The sequence below is a fragment of the Periophthalmus magnuspinnatus genome, chromosome 22 (genome assembly GCF_009829125.3).
Source record: "Periophthalmus magnuspinnatus isolate fPerMag1 chromosome 22, fPerMag1.2.pri, whole genome shotgun sequence".
In the NCBI taxonomy this organism is placed as follows: domain Eukaryota; kingdom Metazoa; phylum Chordata; class Actinopteri; order Gobiiformes; family Gobiidae; genus Periophthalmus; species Periophthalmus magnuspinnatus.
Window position 1 is genome coordinate 26,106,144 of NC_047147.1, and position 17,124 is coordinate 26,123,267.

General features: G+C 43.6%; 1 protein-coding gene across 2 annotated transcripts in view; it reads left to right on the forward strand.

Annotated features, from left to right (window-relative positions):
• Positions 1-1,621: 1,621 nt before the first annotated feature.
• Positions 1,622-17,124, forward strand: part of bcl11ba (BCL11 transcription factor B a) — a 51,660-nt gene continuing 36,157 nt past the window's right edge. For both annotated transcript variants that reach the window (XM_033988618.2, XM_033988617.2), the window contains exons 1-2: positions 1,622-2,320; positions 14,388-14,945. In XM_033988618.2, coding sequence (XP_033844509.1) covers positions 2,266-2,320; positions 14,388-14,945 — 613 coding nt within the window. In that variant the 5' untranslated portion in view covers positions 1,622-2,265. The remainder of the gene's footprint in view (positions 2,321-14,387; positions 14,946-17,124) is intronic.

Genomic DNA, 17,124 nt, shown 5'->3' on the forward strand with positions numbered 1-17,124 from the left:
TTTGTTTTGACTTCTATGGACATGAAGAATAATCCCTTTGAGTGAAATGTCAAAGTGTTCACCTAGTTTTTAGTTACTCCCCTAAATTTCCTCTACTCCCTCAGCCCATCCTCCTCCTCCTCTCCTCCTCCTCTCCTCACACAGCACTTGGCTCCTCTTAAACTGAGTCAGGAGCCGGCAGCGCGCGCGTTAAAGCGGCTCTCAATCACCATCCGCGCGCGCCCTGACGCACAGCCGCGGACCGTGCCAAGCCGCGTCCTCGCGCCGCTGTTACAACATCCCAGCGCGCGCGTGGCACATCCTGGCACCTGCGTTACCCCCGCGATTCATTTAGAATTTTTTGTTATGATAAATATAATATCGCACCAAAAAATCAACACCAACTGGAACCGAGTCTGTGATGAAAACACAATCTGAAGTCGACGTTTTTATGAACTGTGCCAGATCCTTCACGCGCCTCATCCACCTGAGTCTGCATTAAAAAAACAAAACAACAAAAAAAAACGTGTCACACATTTACTTTACAATCAAATCTATCCATACAAATGCATTTTTAATTAAAGAAAGCATCAGTTTAAATCTAACTCATCCACAAATACAAATGTGTGTCTGTTTTTGCGTCATGAACTCGCACTGTAACTTCACCCACATCAGTCAAACGCTCATTATCACACAAACCACATCCTTTATTATAAACGCAGCTTTTATTGTTCCTTTATACGTGAAATAAAACAGTAGAAACTCGCACTGACGCGGGGATAAATGTTTAGATGTGTGTTTTTTGTTGGAATAAACGGACCTGTGCGTAAAGTCTGCGCGCGCGTTTAGGCCCCAACCAGAGCGCGCGTGGCACCAGAGCGCGCGTGGTGTGAGGAGAGTCATTAAATCAAGGCACGAGACACTCATCAAGCGATAAACGGGGATATTTTTCATTTATTTTAAAGATTAAATGTGTTTATATTCAATTTACGCGGCGCATTTCAAGATGCGCGCAGTGTCCCGGGTCAGCCCCGTGCCAAAGGTCTGTCCCGGGTCATTCCTGTGCCAAAGGTCCAGCTCGTGCTCGTAGAGGGTCACACACTGAGTGGCCTGAGTGAAAATAAGTCTCAAAGTGTCGCGTTGTGTTTCACTCCAGGTGTTTCTGCTCGAGCGCGTGACTGTGGCGGGAGACAGTAAATGACCAGTGACAGTTGTGCGTCACCGCGCGTTTAAACCCGTGAAATTCAGAGATTTGGTGAAACGTGAGGCGGAATTATTTCACTTAACACGAGGGTCAAAGGCTCGTGGAGTGAAAGTGAACATCATTTACACAGAAACATCCGAGGCCAGCGCGTGAGGACGGACAGAGCAGCAGCTTTACGCACAGAACATCCACTGTGTCCAGCTCCTCCTGCGCTCTCCTCCTCCTCCTCCTCTGCTCTCCTCCTCTCCTCCCTCAAGGGGCTGGGAGCAGATGAGTGACTGGAGCAGGCTCCGGCCACTGCTGCCGTGCGCGCGCCACGCACTCTGTGTGGCGGAGTGTGCGCGCGAGGCGTGAGTGGTGTGTGTGTGTCAGTGTGTGTGAAAGCCACCACTAGTCGCCCCCAGTGCTCTTCAGTCTCCACTCTCCCTTCGCACCGCGCACTGAACGTCACGTCCGCACTTGAACTTGAGTTTGTAGAAGCCAGAGAGCCGCACGAGAGCCGCGCACAGCCACGCAGCCCGGGGATGCGGACACACACTCAGACACAGGCGGAAGCTCGGCACTAGTGTCCTCAGAGCAGCGCGCGCTCCACACCGAGACACGCTCACGTGCCCAGAAGCTCCGCTCCTCCTGGATCCTATTTACCCCCGTGTCCGGACGCGCGCGCCCAGGTCCGGTGTCCGGAGAGTGGACACTGACCGTCCCGTCAGGAGCGGACCCTCGCGCGCACACTGCCGGACTGTCCTCGCGCGCACACTGCCGGACTGTCCTCGCGCACACTCCTGGACTTTACCTGCGCTCGCCGCTTCAGTCGCCGCTTCAGTCGCCGCTTCAGTCGCCGCTTCAGTCTGACTGAAGCCTTCACTTTGGCACCGAGCTCTGACAGAGCCTCCGGCCGCCCCGCGCTGCACCTCGTCCCGCCACAGCTCCGCGCACGGCTCCGGGAGGGGTTCGCTCTGAGGGACCCGCGCTGGACGAGCAGCGGCCGCTGGGGCCAGAGCGAGAAGGAGGCGAGAGGAGAACCGGAGGAGAGACACTTCCAGCGCCGCTCTCCGGGCGATGCCAGTGTAAATGCCAGGGCAATGTCCCGAAGAAAGCAGGGGAACCCACAGCACCTGTCCCAGAGAGAAATCACTCGTGAGTAGCGCACGTGCACTTTACTGCTTTAAACATTTGGACTTTATTCAGACTTTGGGCTTTTTTTTTATCCACGTTCTGCTTCAGGGAAAGTTTGTGCCACAGCTTCACGCGGCCCGTTTCCTCTGAGATAAAAACAGATAAAGACTTTTATCAGATGAGCACGCGCCCTGCAAACACCACAGATACAAATACAAATACTCACACAAATACTCACACAAATACTCATACAAATACTCATACAAATACAGATACAGATACAAATACAAAGTTTACACACAGGAGCTCTGGGCTGGTGTGTTTTTAAACAGTTTATTTTAAACTCTGTGTTTTATCACATTTAGAAAAGAATCAGGACGTAAATAAAATACATTTATTTAATATTTACCTCTGTTTTTATTCAGGCTTTATTGTTTATTTTTCTCCTTCAGATCAGATTTATTTCATTTAAATTATAAATAGTGGCTGATAAATAGTTTTGCATTTATTTATTTGATTTAAAATAGTTAAAGTGGAGGATGTTTGTGCTGCGCCTCTCAGGGTTTAATTCATTTATTTGACATATTTCTTGGTTTCTTGCTGTTTCCTGAGCTCAGTCCGTGTCTCTGTGTTTTCTGTGTAATTAGAGCTTTGGCTTCGCTCGTCTTTGTCCCTCTGGTTGTAATATTAATGCTACGTTTGGATAATTTAATCGGCTGCACGCACCGCTTTCCCTCACGGCACTTTTTTTTTTTTTTTTTTTTTTGTGGGGAGTGGAATAAGTGGAGATATTTAGGGACGAGCCGTGTCTTATTTATGTGTGTGGTGCAGCAGTGTGGCGTTTATGACGAGGGGACACTTTCATTTCTTTACGCACGTGTTTCCAAATCCCACTTGGAGCTTTTTTTTCACGCTTTTCTAAGTCTTTTTAAATACGTTTGGTTTGTGGAAAGTTTTATCCAATGAATTTGACAGGACTTGCCTCGAATAAAAGTAATTTACACAGACACTTTGCAATCATTGTGCAATCCAGGACTGCACAAGCTCCTCATTTTCAAACCATAAATCTCTTTCCAAAGTCTCAAACTATATTTCAAAAAAACCAGCTTGAATTCGCCGTGTTATTTTTGTCGATTTGCCAAATTGCTCGAGGTTATTCGGGGGGAGAACGCGGTGCCAGATCGGATCACTTTGTCTTAACGTTATTTCTAAGGGTTTCGTTGTGAAGTTTTCCCCGAGCCAAGTGTCGACTTCAGCTCGTCGAAAAACCAAAAACCACGTCTTTAACTGTCGAGATTCGCCCCGCAGACTTCAAACTTCCACTTTTTAAAGCTGGGAGTGCTTCTGCAGGAAACAATAAGTGGATTTAGAGAGGCACACAGGTGAACGAGCACGTGCGGAGGTAAAAAAAACGCAAATCTACGGCTCAAACTGGAGGATTTGGAACATCTAAAAGTCGTCTCTCGTCTGTGTCTCTCGTCTGTGTTGATTCGCAGCTGCTCGGGCTGCGGCGAGGTTCCTGTACGTTCCATAATTTATGTGAAAGAAAAGAGATGCGCGGCCCATTTCGTTTGCTCGGCTACTCCCGGAGACACGAGCACACATGAGTAAACGTGCACGAAGGGCCCAGGATGCACGGCTCTGCTCTGTATGTAAATGTGTTCGAATGTGATCAGCCAAAAAAAAAAACAAAAAAACAAAACAAAAAAACAAAAACGTACGAGACGGAAATCTATCAGGTCCTGCGTGGTGAGCTGAGCAGCAGCGGGAGGGCGTGTTAGGGTTTTATTTCGCTCGTTTTGTCGTATTGACTCCAGGACGATTCAGCTTTTCTTTTTAAATCAGTGAGTTTTTTGCAAGATTTGACCTCGAAATGTGGCGTTTAAAATGTGGTCAGTGGATCTAAAAAGGCTTTTGCGTTGAAGTTTATCACGTTTATCGACTCCACCTCGATGCAGCTTTTAAAAAAAACACTCGATTTACACAGTTTTTGCGAGATTTCAGCTCAAAATCTGCAATCCCAGTGGGAACGTCGAGCTTTTTTTTCCTTAAACTTCATCACGTTTATTGTAATCGTTTTGTTATTTCGACTCCAGCTCGATTCAGCTTTGAAAATCAGTGATATTTATGCAGGTTTTTATCAGGATTTGACCTCAGGATTTAATTTTAATACGTGGTCAGTGGCTTTTTCATTAAAGTTTATCACGTTTATCGATTCAGCTTTAAAAAAATCACTCAATTTACACAAGTTTTCGCCGGATTTGAGCTCCAGAAAAGCTTCTTCCTCAAAGTTCATCACGTTTATTTGCGTCGTTTTGTCGTTTTGTCGCTTTACACTTCAAAATCTGCTTTCAAATCTCACAACATTCACTCATTTCATCCAGATTAATCCCAAATCTTTAAATCTAAACACAAACCCAGCTCCATAAACCTGCTTTACATTTTCCTCCACACATTGTCCCGGATTTTCCAGCTTTATTTCCGCTTTGTTCACGTCCAAACCTGAAACTCAAAGTTGTTGTAACGTCACCAGGAGGCAAGAAGTGTGTGTAAAGTGTGTGCGAGCGTGTGTGTGCGTCTCACACCGTGCAAACCGACGCACAACAGACGCGCTCTTAACCTGAAAACACCTCCGAACGCTTCATTTTAATCCCCCTTTTTCCACGAGACACACACTTTTAAACTCCTCCGTGACAATCCGCCTTCAACCCAAACCTTCAAACCTTCACCTCTTTCCCTCTCACTCGTTTCTCGTTCAACGCTTCACCTTTTTTCATCAGCTGCTTCCTCTTCTCTCCTTCCAAACCTACAAACACGTGCTACGTCCAATCAGGTTTTGGAACTAATATAAACTCGCTAATTCAAACTTGATTCCTGACTCCGTTTGAAGCTAATCCCGTCTCATTTTCCTGGACACACGTGGTTAAGATTAATCAGAGAATTGGATTTATATATTTTTGTTTGGTGTGTGTTTTGGCAAAGTCCACACTCCCGCCGCCGCTACTCCTCCCGCCACCGCCACGGCACTCTCTCTCCCTCTCTGTCTGGTTCTCATTCACAGCAAATAGCTTCTACTTCTTCTTCTTTTCTTTTTTTTTTTCCCCCCGTCCCCTTCCCTCCCGAGCGCTTGATTTAGTGTGAAGAGATGCAAACATGAGCGAGCGAGCTATCCCCCCCTCATTGTCGCCGGAGAGAGAGAAGGAGAGAAAGAGAAAGAGAGAGAGAGAGAGAGAGAGAGAAAGAGAGAGAGGGGCACATGTAAATTGCGCTCGCCCACTTGAGATGCCTGTTTCCCTTCGCCTTGTCAAATCGCCACGCTCCCTGCTGGGGCTAAGTCTTTGTTAGCGACAGAGGAGGCTAGCGGCCGCCTCTCCAAAACCGACGGAGCGGCGAGGTGTGTGTTCACGTCACACAAATACACAAATCAAACCCGGAATTTTAATACGTTTGAGGGTTTTTGAGCAGGACGTGCGCAGATATATGTTGTTTTTTTGTAGCGAGGAAGTTCAAAAATGGGTGTAAATTTGCAGGTTTTGGGTTTAGTTTGAGTTTTTTTTTTGCAGGTTAATTTGATTTTATTTACGTAGAGCAGTTCAAATCAAACAAACTGGTCAAAAAGCTTCACACAGTCGTCAAAAAACTGCAGAAGACGAGACGTTTTTAGCGTTTTTAGTCTTAAATCGTGTCATTTCGATCATTTCTTGTGTAATCTGTCAACTATTCCAGCTCATTTCCTGATCTGTCGCCTGTAAATTAATTCAAAATGACGCGTTTAACTGCAACAAAAGAGAAAAGTGTCATTTGGATGAACCTGTTTTGCATTTTTTTTTGTCTTGTCAAAGTTTTTATTAATCGTATAGACCAACGTTTTGCTCGTTTATCGTCAAAAGTCAAATTAAAAGTGTAAATATTAAAACTAAGCCGTGTACAGTTCATTTTGTTTGATATTTTTGCGCAAATCGACTCTTAAACGGAGCAGAAAGTGAAAATAACAGAGTAAAGTTGCACATTTTATGATTAAATGTTTTACTCGGTTCGTTTTTGTTTTATTTTTCTGCGATAAACGACATTTAAACTGAGAAAAGAGTCAAAATAAACCTGTGATACTGAAAAGACACTTCACACTGCTGCTCCACCTCCTCTCCACCTTTATCCCCCTGTACCTTCACCTCCACTCCACCTGCGCCTCCTTTCCTCTCCACATCCTCTCCACTTCGCCTCTACTTCCTCTGCACCTCCGTTTCCTCTCCACCTCCACCTCCACCTCCACCTCCCTTTCCTCTCCACCTTCACTGCCGCCTCCATCTCCCCTTCTGCCTTCTACCTCTCCTCCACCTTCACATCCCCGCCACCTGCGCCTCCTTCCCTCTCCACACCCTCTCCACTTCCCTTCCACCTGCCCTGCGCCTCCGCCTCCTTTCCTCTCCACCTCCCCGTCTCCCCTTTACCTTCTACTTTTCCTCCACCCTCCCTTCCACCTCTTTCCTCTCCACATCCACTCGACTCGCTCGACGACACCTCCATCTCTAGTTCGCCTCCTTTTCGCCTCCACCTCCTTTCCTCTCCGCATCCTTCCTCTTTGGCTCTCCTCCACCTTCCACCTCCAGCTCCTTTCCTCTCCGCCTCCACCTCTCCACACCTCCACCTCCCCGTGTATCTGCTAGAGGGAGCTCTCAGGCCACCGCAAACACAACCAGCACCACCAGCACCACCTCTACTGCTCCTCCTGCTGCTCCTGCTCCACCATAAACCTGGACAGTGTGTGTGTGTGTGTGTGTGTGTGTAAAGTTCAAACACACAACACATTTTTACGACAAACAAATTTAATCACAAACGTTTACAGACGTCGAAACTCCACCGTTTAGTCGAATAAAACCCGGTGGAGTCAGAGGACGAGACTTCACCTAAAAACTAGCAACGTTTTTGGACATTTTCTAACTGCGATTATTCAAATTACAACTGGATTTTTAATGATTTTATTGGATCTAGAGACAAAAACATGAAAAAATTGTGTATTTCAGTTGCAGCAGTGGAAATATTTCACTTTTCCTCCATAAATCTCATCTTTTTTTGTCGTTTTTAGCCTCGCACAAAATGACCCGCGTGTCCATTTGTTTTTTTGCAATTGCACAAAATAATAATCATAATTTCCGAGTGTATTTTTTTAAGCTAAACTGTAAAAAAACGGCGTGTGTGTGTCCTGCCGTTTGTCTTTCACACGGTGCAAAGTGTGTGATGCTAACACAGGCCTCTGCAGCAGCTCCAACCCGCCCTAATTCATCTTTACGGCTTTAGTCAAACTGTAACCGGCGTAAAGTGCGTTTCATTTCAACCACAGCACCTCCCAGTCGCACACACACACACACACACACACACACACACACCCTCGCGCTAACGTGTCAGATCAAAATCACGCAGAATGTTTATGAACGAGAAAAATCAGGCTGAATTTGAAATCTAAAAACACACCGTGAGCGAAATGTGTCTTTTTGCGTTTTTATTTGAGCGTTTACACACAAAAAAACGCACAAAAACCACCCGAATAACTGTAAACAAACAGGTTTAAACGTGTGTGTGTGTGTGTGGCTGTGTGTACTACAGTAAACGCAGTACTGTACCTGCGCTGCACGTCTCGGCTGCAGGGAAAACCCACTTCCTGATTTGGTCAAAGTTACAAGACGAAAATGCAAAAGCCTCTCGAATTAAAACCAAAAAAAATAAGAATGAATGCGCCGAGTATGGGGTAGACCTCCGCTAAGGCACTGGTCTTTTCTTGCAATACTCAGAACAGCTCATAATGAATCAAAAAATGAAGTATTTGGAGTTTATTTCCACTTGATGTTAGGAATCTCTTGCAGTTTCTTGGCCTGTTTTTAGTCTCGTGTGCTCTGAGTGTGAAGCTGCCCACATGGGGAACTTTGTATTGTAGTTTAGGGTCATTTCTGAACCCATCTGACTAACTGCTGACTACTTCTTTGACTACTGTTGTATTGCTTAAGTGAGTAAAGTATCAGTACTACTACTTTTCAATAATGATTTTCAAACAGCTACAGCACAGATATGTTTTTTTTATATGTATTTCACATTTTTAAATATTTATTTCAATTTTGTTTATATTTTTTCACATTTTTTTATATTTATTTCATTTTTTAAATATTTATTTCACTTAAAAAATATATTTCACACTTTTTTAATATTTATTTCACATTTTATTTCACATTTATTTCCTCTTTATTCCTTATATTTGCGGACAGGGCCAGTATAAGTTGTATTTTCACTCCGTTTCTGAAAAAATCCCCACATTTGTAGATATTTTTACCTATTTGCAGCGTTGGAAAGAATATTTTGAACACTGAGACTGTACAGTTTGAAGCCTAAATTGTATTCTGAGTACTTCTGAATCAAAGTACTGTACCACACTGCAGTTACTCTCACAGTATTCTGAATATTTGGTGCTTGTACATGTTTTATTCACTTCCAAACGCAGTATTTGTATCTGAACTTCCCCACGTCCCCGCACACGTCTCCTCTTTTGTCTGGTGGATCCTCTCGCCGCCGCGGCCTCGGCCTCGTGTTCCTGCTCGTACTGCGCCGCACATGCTAACTGTCATAGTGCAGCGTGCTAGCACATGTGGGCGTGGCCATAGATGTGCGGCGATACAGTCCCCAGGTGCTCACTCTCTCTCTCTCACACAGCGTCTGTTGTTGTGCGGTTTGGACGACAGTTTGACGCCTTTACTTCACGAACGATAACCTCAGACGTGGATTACAGCGTTTTGAAATGATAAACTTTTATTTTTTATTGATTTCACTTCTATTTTAAAAAGATTAGTTGAGAAATTAAACCGTACAAAACATTTTCATACAGATTTCGTCACGCTAACACAGGCCTGTAGTCTTTTGTGTTGCTAAAATCGAACTAATACTTTTGAATGTGTCAAACTCAAGGCCCACGGGCGAAATGTGGCCCATCACATCATTTTATATGGCCTCGACAGGGTAAATTTAAAGGTATAGTGCTCTTAAAATCTCATTTTATCAGGAGATACACAGTTACACAGACATATTTTTACATGTAGGCAAATGTATGTGTGATATTTGTAATTTGAATAAGAAATAAATACAGAAACAGTTAATACGTTGAAAAAGGAGTTGGATTTATTTTACATTTTTCTGGTCATTTGAGAGCGGCCATTTTGCTGACGTGGCCCTCGGTGAAAATGTGTTTGACGTGCCTGATGTAGTTGAAAAAGTAAAAGTGCAGTAGTTGTTGTAGTAGTAGTAATAGTATTAAATTAAAAAAATAAAAATAAAATCAGATTATTAATTAAGTTTGATTTGAAAAGCTGTTATTGTAATGTTGTATAAATTATTGTGCATAAATGAACAGAATCTGCGTTTACACAAAAAAAACACAATTTATTCAAAAAGTTTCTTAAGTTTAACACAAATAAAATAAACAAATACATCATTTTACAACTTTGACAAAACTCAGGTGTGTTTGAAATTTAAAAAAATGAATCGTTATTTTGGTAACCGTAGCAACCAAACTGGAGTAACGCCGCGTCACTGTCCCCGTGTTGGTCTTTCTCATCACTTTTGTGCATCTCGGTAAACAGGAAGTGAGCGCGTCTCGCTGAGGTCGGTGTTAGACGGCGGTGGTTGCGCTGCACGGGTCTGGGGGGGGGAGGTCAGAGGTCAGGGGTCGCGGTCTTAATAGTGGAGCGTGTTACTTCCAGGTCACGTGTGTGTATGACTCTGTGTTGTGTTGATTAGACTGTACACTCTAACACACATGTTCATTTGAGGAGCGCGGCACAGATGGTCCGAGCCTGCAGCCTCTCTCTCTCCTCTTTCTTTCTCTTTATCTCCGTTCTCTCTCTCTCCATCCATCTCCTCCCCACTGTTTAGTCCCTTCTCTCTCCATCTTCTTCACTCTCTTCCGTCTTGATAACTGCCCCCTCCCTCCCTCTCTCTTTCTCTTTCTTTTTTTTATCTGTCTGTGTCTTTCCTCCTCCTTCCACGTTTCCCTGCCTTTCCTCTCTCTGTTCTCTCGTTCTTTGTCTCTGTCTCTTGCTTCTTCCCCCTCTCTTTTTCTCTTTTCGTTTCTATCCGCTACTCTCATCCTCCTTTCACCCCCCATCCCTGCGTTTTATGCGTCTCTCTCGTTCCCTCTTTCTTTCTCTCTCTCTTCCTCTCCTCCTCTTCTTCTTCTTCTTTCTTGCACTCTCCCCATTTTCACCCCTCCATTCTCTCTCTTACCGCTCTTCTTCACTCTCCTTTCTGCTTTCACGCACTCCCTCTCGCTCTTTTTGTCTATCTTTCTCTCCATCGCTCCCCCTCTCTCTCTCTCTCTCATCCCTCTCTCCGACCCTCCCCCCTTCTTTCCGTCTTTCTCTCTCTCTTTCTTTCACACACTCGCACATAAACTCTCTCTCTCTTTCTCTCGAGTACAGTAGAGAGAACGGACGCGCTGATACAAACGCAGGACGAAAAGAGGTGAAAGAAAGAGAAAGAGAGAGTAAGAGAAAGAGAGAAAGAGGAAGGAGAGAGGAAGGTGCACCTGCCGACGCACTCACTTCCTGTAGATGGACGGATAAGAAGACGTGACTCAGAAACGAACGCTTAAACTTGCGCCTAAACGAGTATAAACCCACTGAACCCGGGTGTATTTGTTCCCATTTGTTTTATTCAAAAGAACTTTATTAATCCAAAACTGAACGTCGTCCCAGTCGATCAATAAACAATAAAGTTTAAGAATAAAACTGTCACTTTTGTCTTGAAATCACGTGAATAACAGAGAACAGCATAAACGTCATTTTCTACATAAGGAAGTTCAATTTAATGATTTTATTTTACACAGGAAATACATCTTTTCCACGTCAAAATACAAGCAGGAAACGCGTAAAAATTTCAAAATAAGACGAGAATTTCATCCCGTGTATGAACTAAATGTGCTTTATAATAATAATGAATATGGAAACAACGTCAGCAGCTAAAAGTCAACAAAAAATAAATATACAGAACCAGAAAACGCCTGCACATCCTGTCGAGCTGCTGTTAAATACCAGGGAGAAGAGAGGATCTGACAGGCAGAGGGCGCTGTTCTACAGTCTGAGAGCACAGACTGTGTAAAGAAGTGACGGAGCGAGTGTGACGTCACCGCAGAGTTCGGCTCCAAATGAAGCTAATCAAAGCTAACGGTTATAGCGGTTAATTTGGAGCAGAGTTCTGACCACGAGTATCGTATCATAGCAACCAAAGAGCCAATCCAGAGTGAGGTTGTTGAAGGTGACGCCCTTTACCTACCGCAAAAGCTGGTTTAGCAGGGAGCGGGCGCTTAGGGAGCAGGAAGTGCACCTGTGATCACTTCCTGTTTGGAACGTGGCGGCTTGCAGATTAGCTACGTCCATTTATATATACAGTCTGTGCTAGCAGGTTAGCTACGTCCATTTATATATACAGTCTATGCTAGCAGGTTAGCTGTGTCCATTTATATAAACAGTTTATGTCTGGGAGTTTCCAAAGAAAAGCTTAATTAACTAATGTAATAATAATAATAATAATAATAATAATAATAATAATAATAATAATAATAATAATAATAATAATAATAAAAATGCATTATTATTATTATTATTATTATTATTATTATTATTATTATTATTATTATCATCCTGACTGAACCGGCGAGCTCGTGGTTTGTGGGTTTATGGCTTAAGCTCCTGTCGTACACTTTTATTGTGAGTCCTGCTGTTTCACTGATAAACCGAAATATTTAAAAAGCACATTAAAATACGTGTGTGTGAATAAACTACACCAGATGCCCCGGTGATGCCATAAGCCCCGCCCTCCTGTAGTAAATATTGTAATGTATTCAGAGCGCGGCGTTTTAAAGCGTCTTAAAGCAGGTATCTGAGGTGGGCCCCTCCATCTGGAACCTTCATCTGCATTTGACATCACAAATCTGTTTGCATTTCTAATGTGGACCACAGACTAATGTGCAACCTGCTACTAATCCATCATGTACTGAGAGAGGGAGGAGAGAGGGAGGAGAGGGGGAGGAGGGAGGGGGGAGAGAGGGGGGGGGGGAGAGGGGAGAGGGGGGGGGGGGTGGGGGAGAGAGGAGGGTGGGGAGGGAGGAGAGGGGGAGGAGAGAGAGGGAGGAGAGGGAGAGAGGGAGGAGAGGAGGGGGAGAGAGAGAGGGAGGCAGGATGAGAGAGGAAGAGAGGGAGGAAAGGAGGGGGAGGAGAGAGAGAGAGGAGAGAGGAGGAGAGAGGGGGGGGGGGAGAGGGAGGAGGGAGGGGGAGGCAGGAGGAGAGAGAGGAAGAGTGGGAGAGGAGGAGGAGAGAGAGGGAGGAGAGAGAGGAGAGACAAGGGGAGAGCGGGAGGGAGGAGGAGGGGGGAGGAGGAGAGAGAGGGAGAGGAGGAAGGAGAGGAGGGGGAAAGAGAGGGAGGAGGAGAGAGAGGGAGGAGGAGAGATGGGGAGGAAGTGGAGGGGTGGGGGAGAGAGAGAGAAGGAGGAGGGGAGGAGTGATACAGGGGAGGAGAGAGAGAGAGAAAGGGAGAGACAGGGGGAGGAGAGAGAGGGAGAGGGGGAGGGGAGAGAGAGAGGAGGAGAGAGAAAGGGAGTAGAGGAGGAGAGAGGGAGGGCTTAGAGGAAGGAGGGGGAGGAGGAGAGGAGGAGGACAGGAGTAGGGAGGGAGGGGGTGAGAAAGAGAGAGTAAGAGGAGATGAGAGAGCTAGAGAAGGAGGAATAGTAGAGGGACAGTGAGAGGGAGGAAGAGGAGAGAGGGGAGAGAGTGTAAGAAAGAGGGGATGACACAAGGGGAGAAGGAGAGAGGACAGAGAGGGAAGTGGTGGGAAAGAAGGACAGAGAGAAAAAGAAAGAGAAGTGAAGACAGAGTGAGAAACAGAGAGTCAGACCATACCTCCTCTCTGTGTCTCTGTCTCTCTGTCTCTCTGTCTCTCTGTCTCTGTGTCTCTGTGTCTCTGTGTCTCTGTGTCTCTGTGTCTCTGTGTCTCTGTGTCTTTGTGTCTCTGTCTCTGTGTGTCTTTGTTATGAAGTTCATTTTTACATAATTATTATTATGACTTTATTTATGACTCGACCGTTTACACGTCACTGATGTTTCTAAAAACCTGAGGCGTCGACACGAGGCCACAGTGTCACAGTGTCACAGTGTCACAGTTACCCATGAACCAGAGGGTACGGGGTTGGATCCTTCACACTTCAACTGGAACCAACTGACGAAAAACAGAAAACATATTTACTATTGAGTCTGTTGTGTCTGTGCACTGGTCTGTGAATGTGTGTGTGAATGAACAAAGTGTCTTTTAAAAACTATTTATTAAAAAAAAAGAAAAGGCTGCAAAAAGAGTAAAAAAAAAGAGTAAACTTAGAGAAAAGTTACATGTTTGTACTTTTGTGGTTCATTTTACCAACTTGAACCAAAACCAGGGAATTTACAGGGACATCCCCGGTACAATGACATAATATGGATGAAATATTATCATCAGGATAAAAAAAACAACAACAACAACTTATACATGAATCAAATAAAAAAAATAAAATAATGAATAAATAAATTCAACTTTAATAAAAATGAAAAAGTAAAAATACAGATGCTAGCAGTTAGCATAGCATTTAGTCATCAGGACAATGAAAAAAACAACAAAAAACAACAATTATATATATATATATATATATATATATATATATATATATATATATATATATATATATATATATATATAAAATAAAAAATAATAATAAATAATAAATACATGAAAATGAAATAAAAAAAATGGAAAATGAAAAAGTAAAATAAAGATGTTAGCTGTTAGCATAGCATTTAGAGGGAAGCTTCAGCACATTTCTGATGCCGTAATATTGACTAAAAAATTTTATCAGAATAATGCAAAAAAATAAAATTAAAATAAAATAAAATAAAAAAAATAAAATAAATACATGAAAATAAAATAAATCATAGTTCAGATATTTGCTCTTTGCTGTGGTCAGTATCGCCTGGTGCTGTTATGACGTCATCACGTCTTCATCTTCCTCTCTCGTCTTCTTCTCTTGCAGAGGTCGAGCACCCCGATGGAGGCCTGCTCGCTGACTCCCTCCACCCGCACCCCCACCCGCTCGCCTTACCCCCCCACGGCCTGCCCCCGTCCCTGCCCCCGCACCTCCCCCACCTGGACCCCGCGCTGGCCCACGCCCTCCCGCCCGGTCTCCACGACGACCACGACCTGCTGACCTGCGGGCAGTGCCAGCTCACGTTCCCGCTCGGCGACATCCTCCTCTTCATCGAGCACAAGAAGAAGCAATGCCAGACGCCGCCGCTGCTAGCTAACGGCTGCTACGACAAAATGGCCGACCGAGGGGGAGGAGGCGGGGGAGGCGTGGGAGGAGGAGGCGGCGGGGGGAGTCCGCCGACCATGCAGAGTCTTCATCATCATCACCATCATCATCATCATCCGTCGCAGAGGCTGGAGCTGAAGAAGGTGGTGGAGCCGGTGGAGATCGGGATCCAGGTGACTCCGGAAGAGGACGAGGAGACGGGGAGAGGCGCGGGAGGAGAGAGGGGGGAGAGGACGCCCCCTAAAGGAATTTGTCCCAAACAGGAGAACGCACTTGGAGGTAGGCCCCGTACACGCACATGTGACCTGGTGGGGTCAGAGGTCAAGGTTATCAGACGCAGTATGTTCAGAAATATCTAGAAGGAAACTCCATAAATGTGCCGTGTTTAATATCAAGAGACGAGGATTTTACGACGTTAAAGAGACAGACCCGTCCACACGAACGTTCAACTGTTACTTTATCTAATACAGTACTTTTTATTTATTTATTTTTAGAAATATATAGAAATCAAATGTACAAATGAACCATATTTATTCGTATCAAGTCACAAAATAAAGATTATTACGCCGCGATGTTAAAGAGATAAACCATCCACACCCGTTTTTAAAATGTGATGAGACAAGTTCGAGTATTCCTTTATCAAATGCAGTATTTTCATAAATATTTAAAAGGAAAATCCATAAATGTGCGGATTATACGACGTTAAAGAGATAGACCCATTCACACAAACATAATCTGAACTGGTCTGATTTTAAAAAGCCATGAGACAAGTTCAGCTGTTTCTTTATCTAAAACAGTATTTATAGACGTGCTATAGCTGTGCAAATCTCGTTTTTAGCTGTATAAATCGTGTTTTTAGTTGTATAAATTGTGTTATAGCTGTATAAATCGTGCTTGTAGCTGTATAAATTTCGTTTATAGCTGTATAAATCATGTTTTTAGCTGTACAAATCTCATTTTTAGCTGTATAAGTCGTGTTTTTAGCTGTATAAATATTGTTTTAGCTGTACAAGTCTCGTTTTTAGCTGTATAAATAGTGTTTTTAGCTGTATAAATCTTGTTTTTAGCTGTATAAATTGTGTTTTTAGCTGTATAAATCTTGTTTTTAGCTGTATAAATCTCATTTTTAGCTGAATAAAGTCTGTTTTTAGCTGTATAAATCGTGTAATAGCTGTATAAATGTTGTTTTAGCTGTATAAATCTTGCTTTTAGCTGTATAAATAGTGTTTTTAGCAGTATAAATCTTGTTTTAGCTGTATAAATCGTGTAATAGCTGTATAAATCTTGCTTTTAGCTGTATAAGTCTTGCTTTTAGCTGTATAAGTCTTGTTTTTAGCTGTATAAGTCTTGTTTTTAGCTGTATAAGTCTTGTTTTTAGCTGTATAAGTCTTGTTTTTAGCTGTATAAATCGTGCTTTTAGCTGTATAAATCGTGCTTTTAGCTGTATAAATTGTGTTTTTAGCTGTATAAATCGTGTTTTTAGCTGTATAAATATTGCTTTTAGCTGTATAAATCGTGCTTTTAGCTGTATAAATCGTGTTTTTAGCTGTATAAGTCGTGTTTTTAGCTGTATAAGTCGTGTTTTTAGCTGTATAAGTCGTGTTTTTAGCTGTATAAGTCGTGTTTTTAGCTGTATAAATCATGTTTTTAGCTGTATAAATGAAGTGTGGTGGTGTCTGCTGTTGAAATAGTTACTGCGGATCATCACAGTGAAGCAAATTTACATCACAGTTTTTATAAAAGTACTTGAAATTTTGGAGAACCATAGACTGTATATATAAACGCACATAGCTAACCTGCTAGCCGCCACGTTCCAAGTGTGAAGTGACTCTGGCTCTAATTCACTTTCTATTGTAAAACCGAGTCCCCTCTCTCTGTACCTGCTGCCGTCAGACTCGTCATTTTGATCTTAAATGTTCGTATTTTGTCTTTTAATTTCACTTTTGTCTCTGTAAATCTAGATCTGAACATTAATAACAGACAAACGGGCGCCTTCTTTCCTCGAGGTCACTCCTGTTAGCGTTAGCGACAGGTTTAATCGACAGCATTGGTACGCGCTCGCCCTCTGCTAAACCAGCCGTGCAACATCCTCGCTCCTGATTGGCTCTTTGGTTGCTATGATACTTTTGTTTGTAATTCCAAACCAGTAACTCGTGTCCAAATTAGCCGCTATAGCCTGGGTTAGCTTCATTTGTAGCTGAACGCCGCGGGTGACGTCACACTCGCTCAGTTCACTTCTTTACACGGTGGATGTGGAGAATCCTGCGTTCATGTGATTACAAACGGTTCACAAACAGACTGAACACAGCAGACAGGAGCCCCCAACGCCCCGGAGGAGTGGGTTAAGCTGAAACAAACGGCGCTAAAAAAAACACAAAAAAAACGCTACTCACCAGCTTTAGCCATCTGCTCGACAAAGGTGGAAAATAGTCTATTAAATTTTTGAATAAGAAAGAGA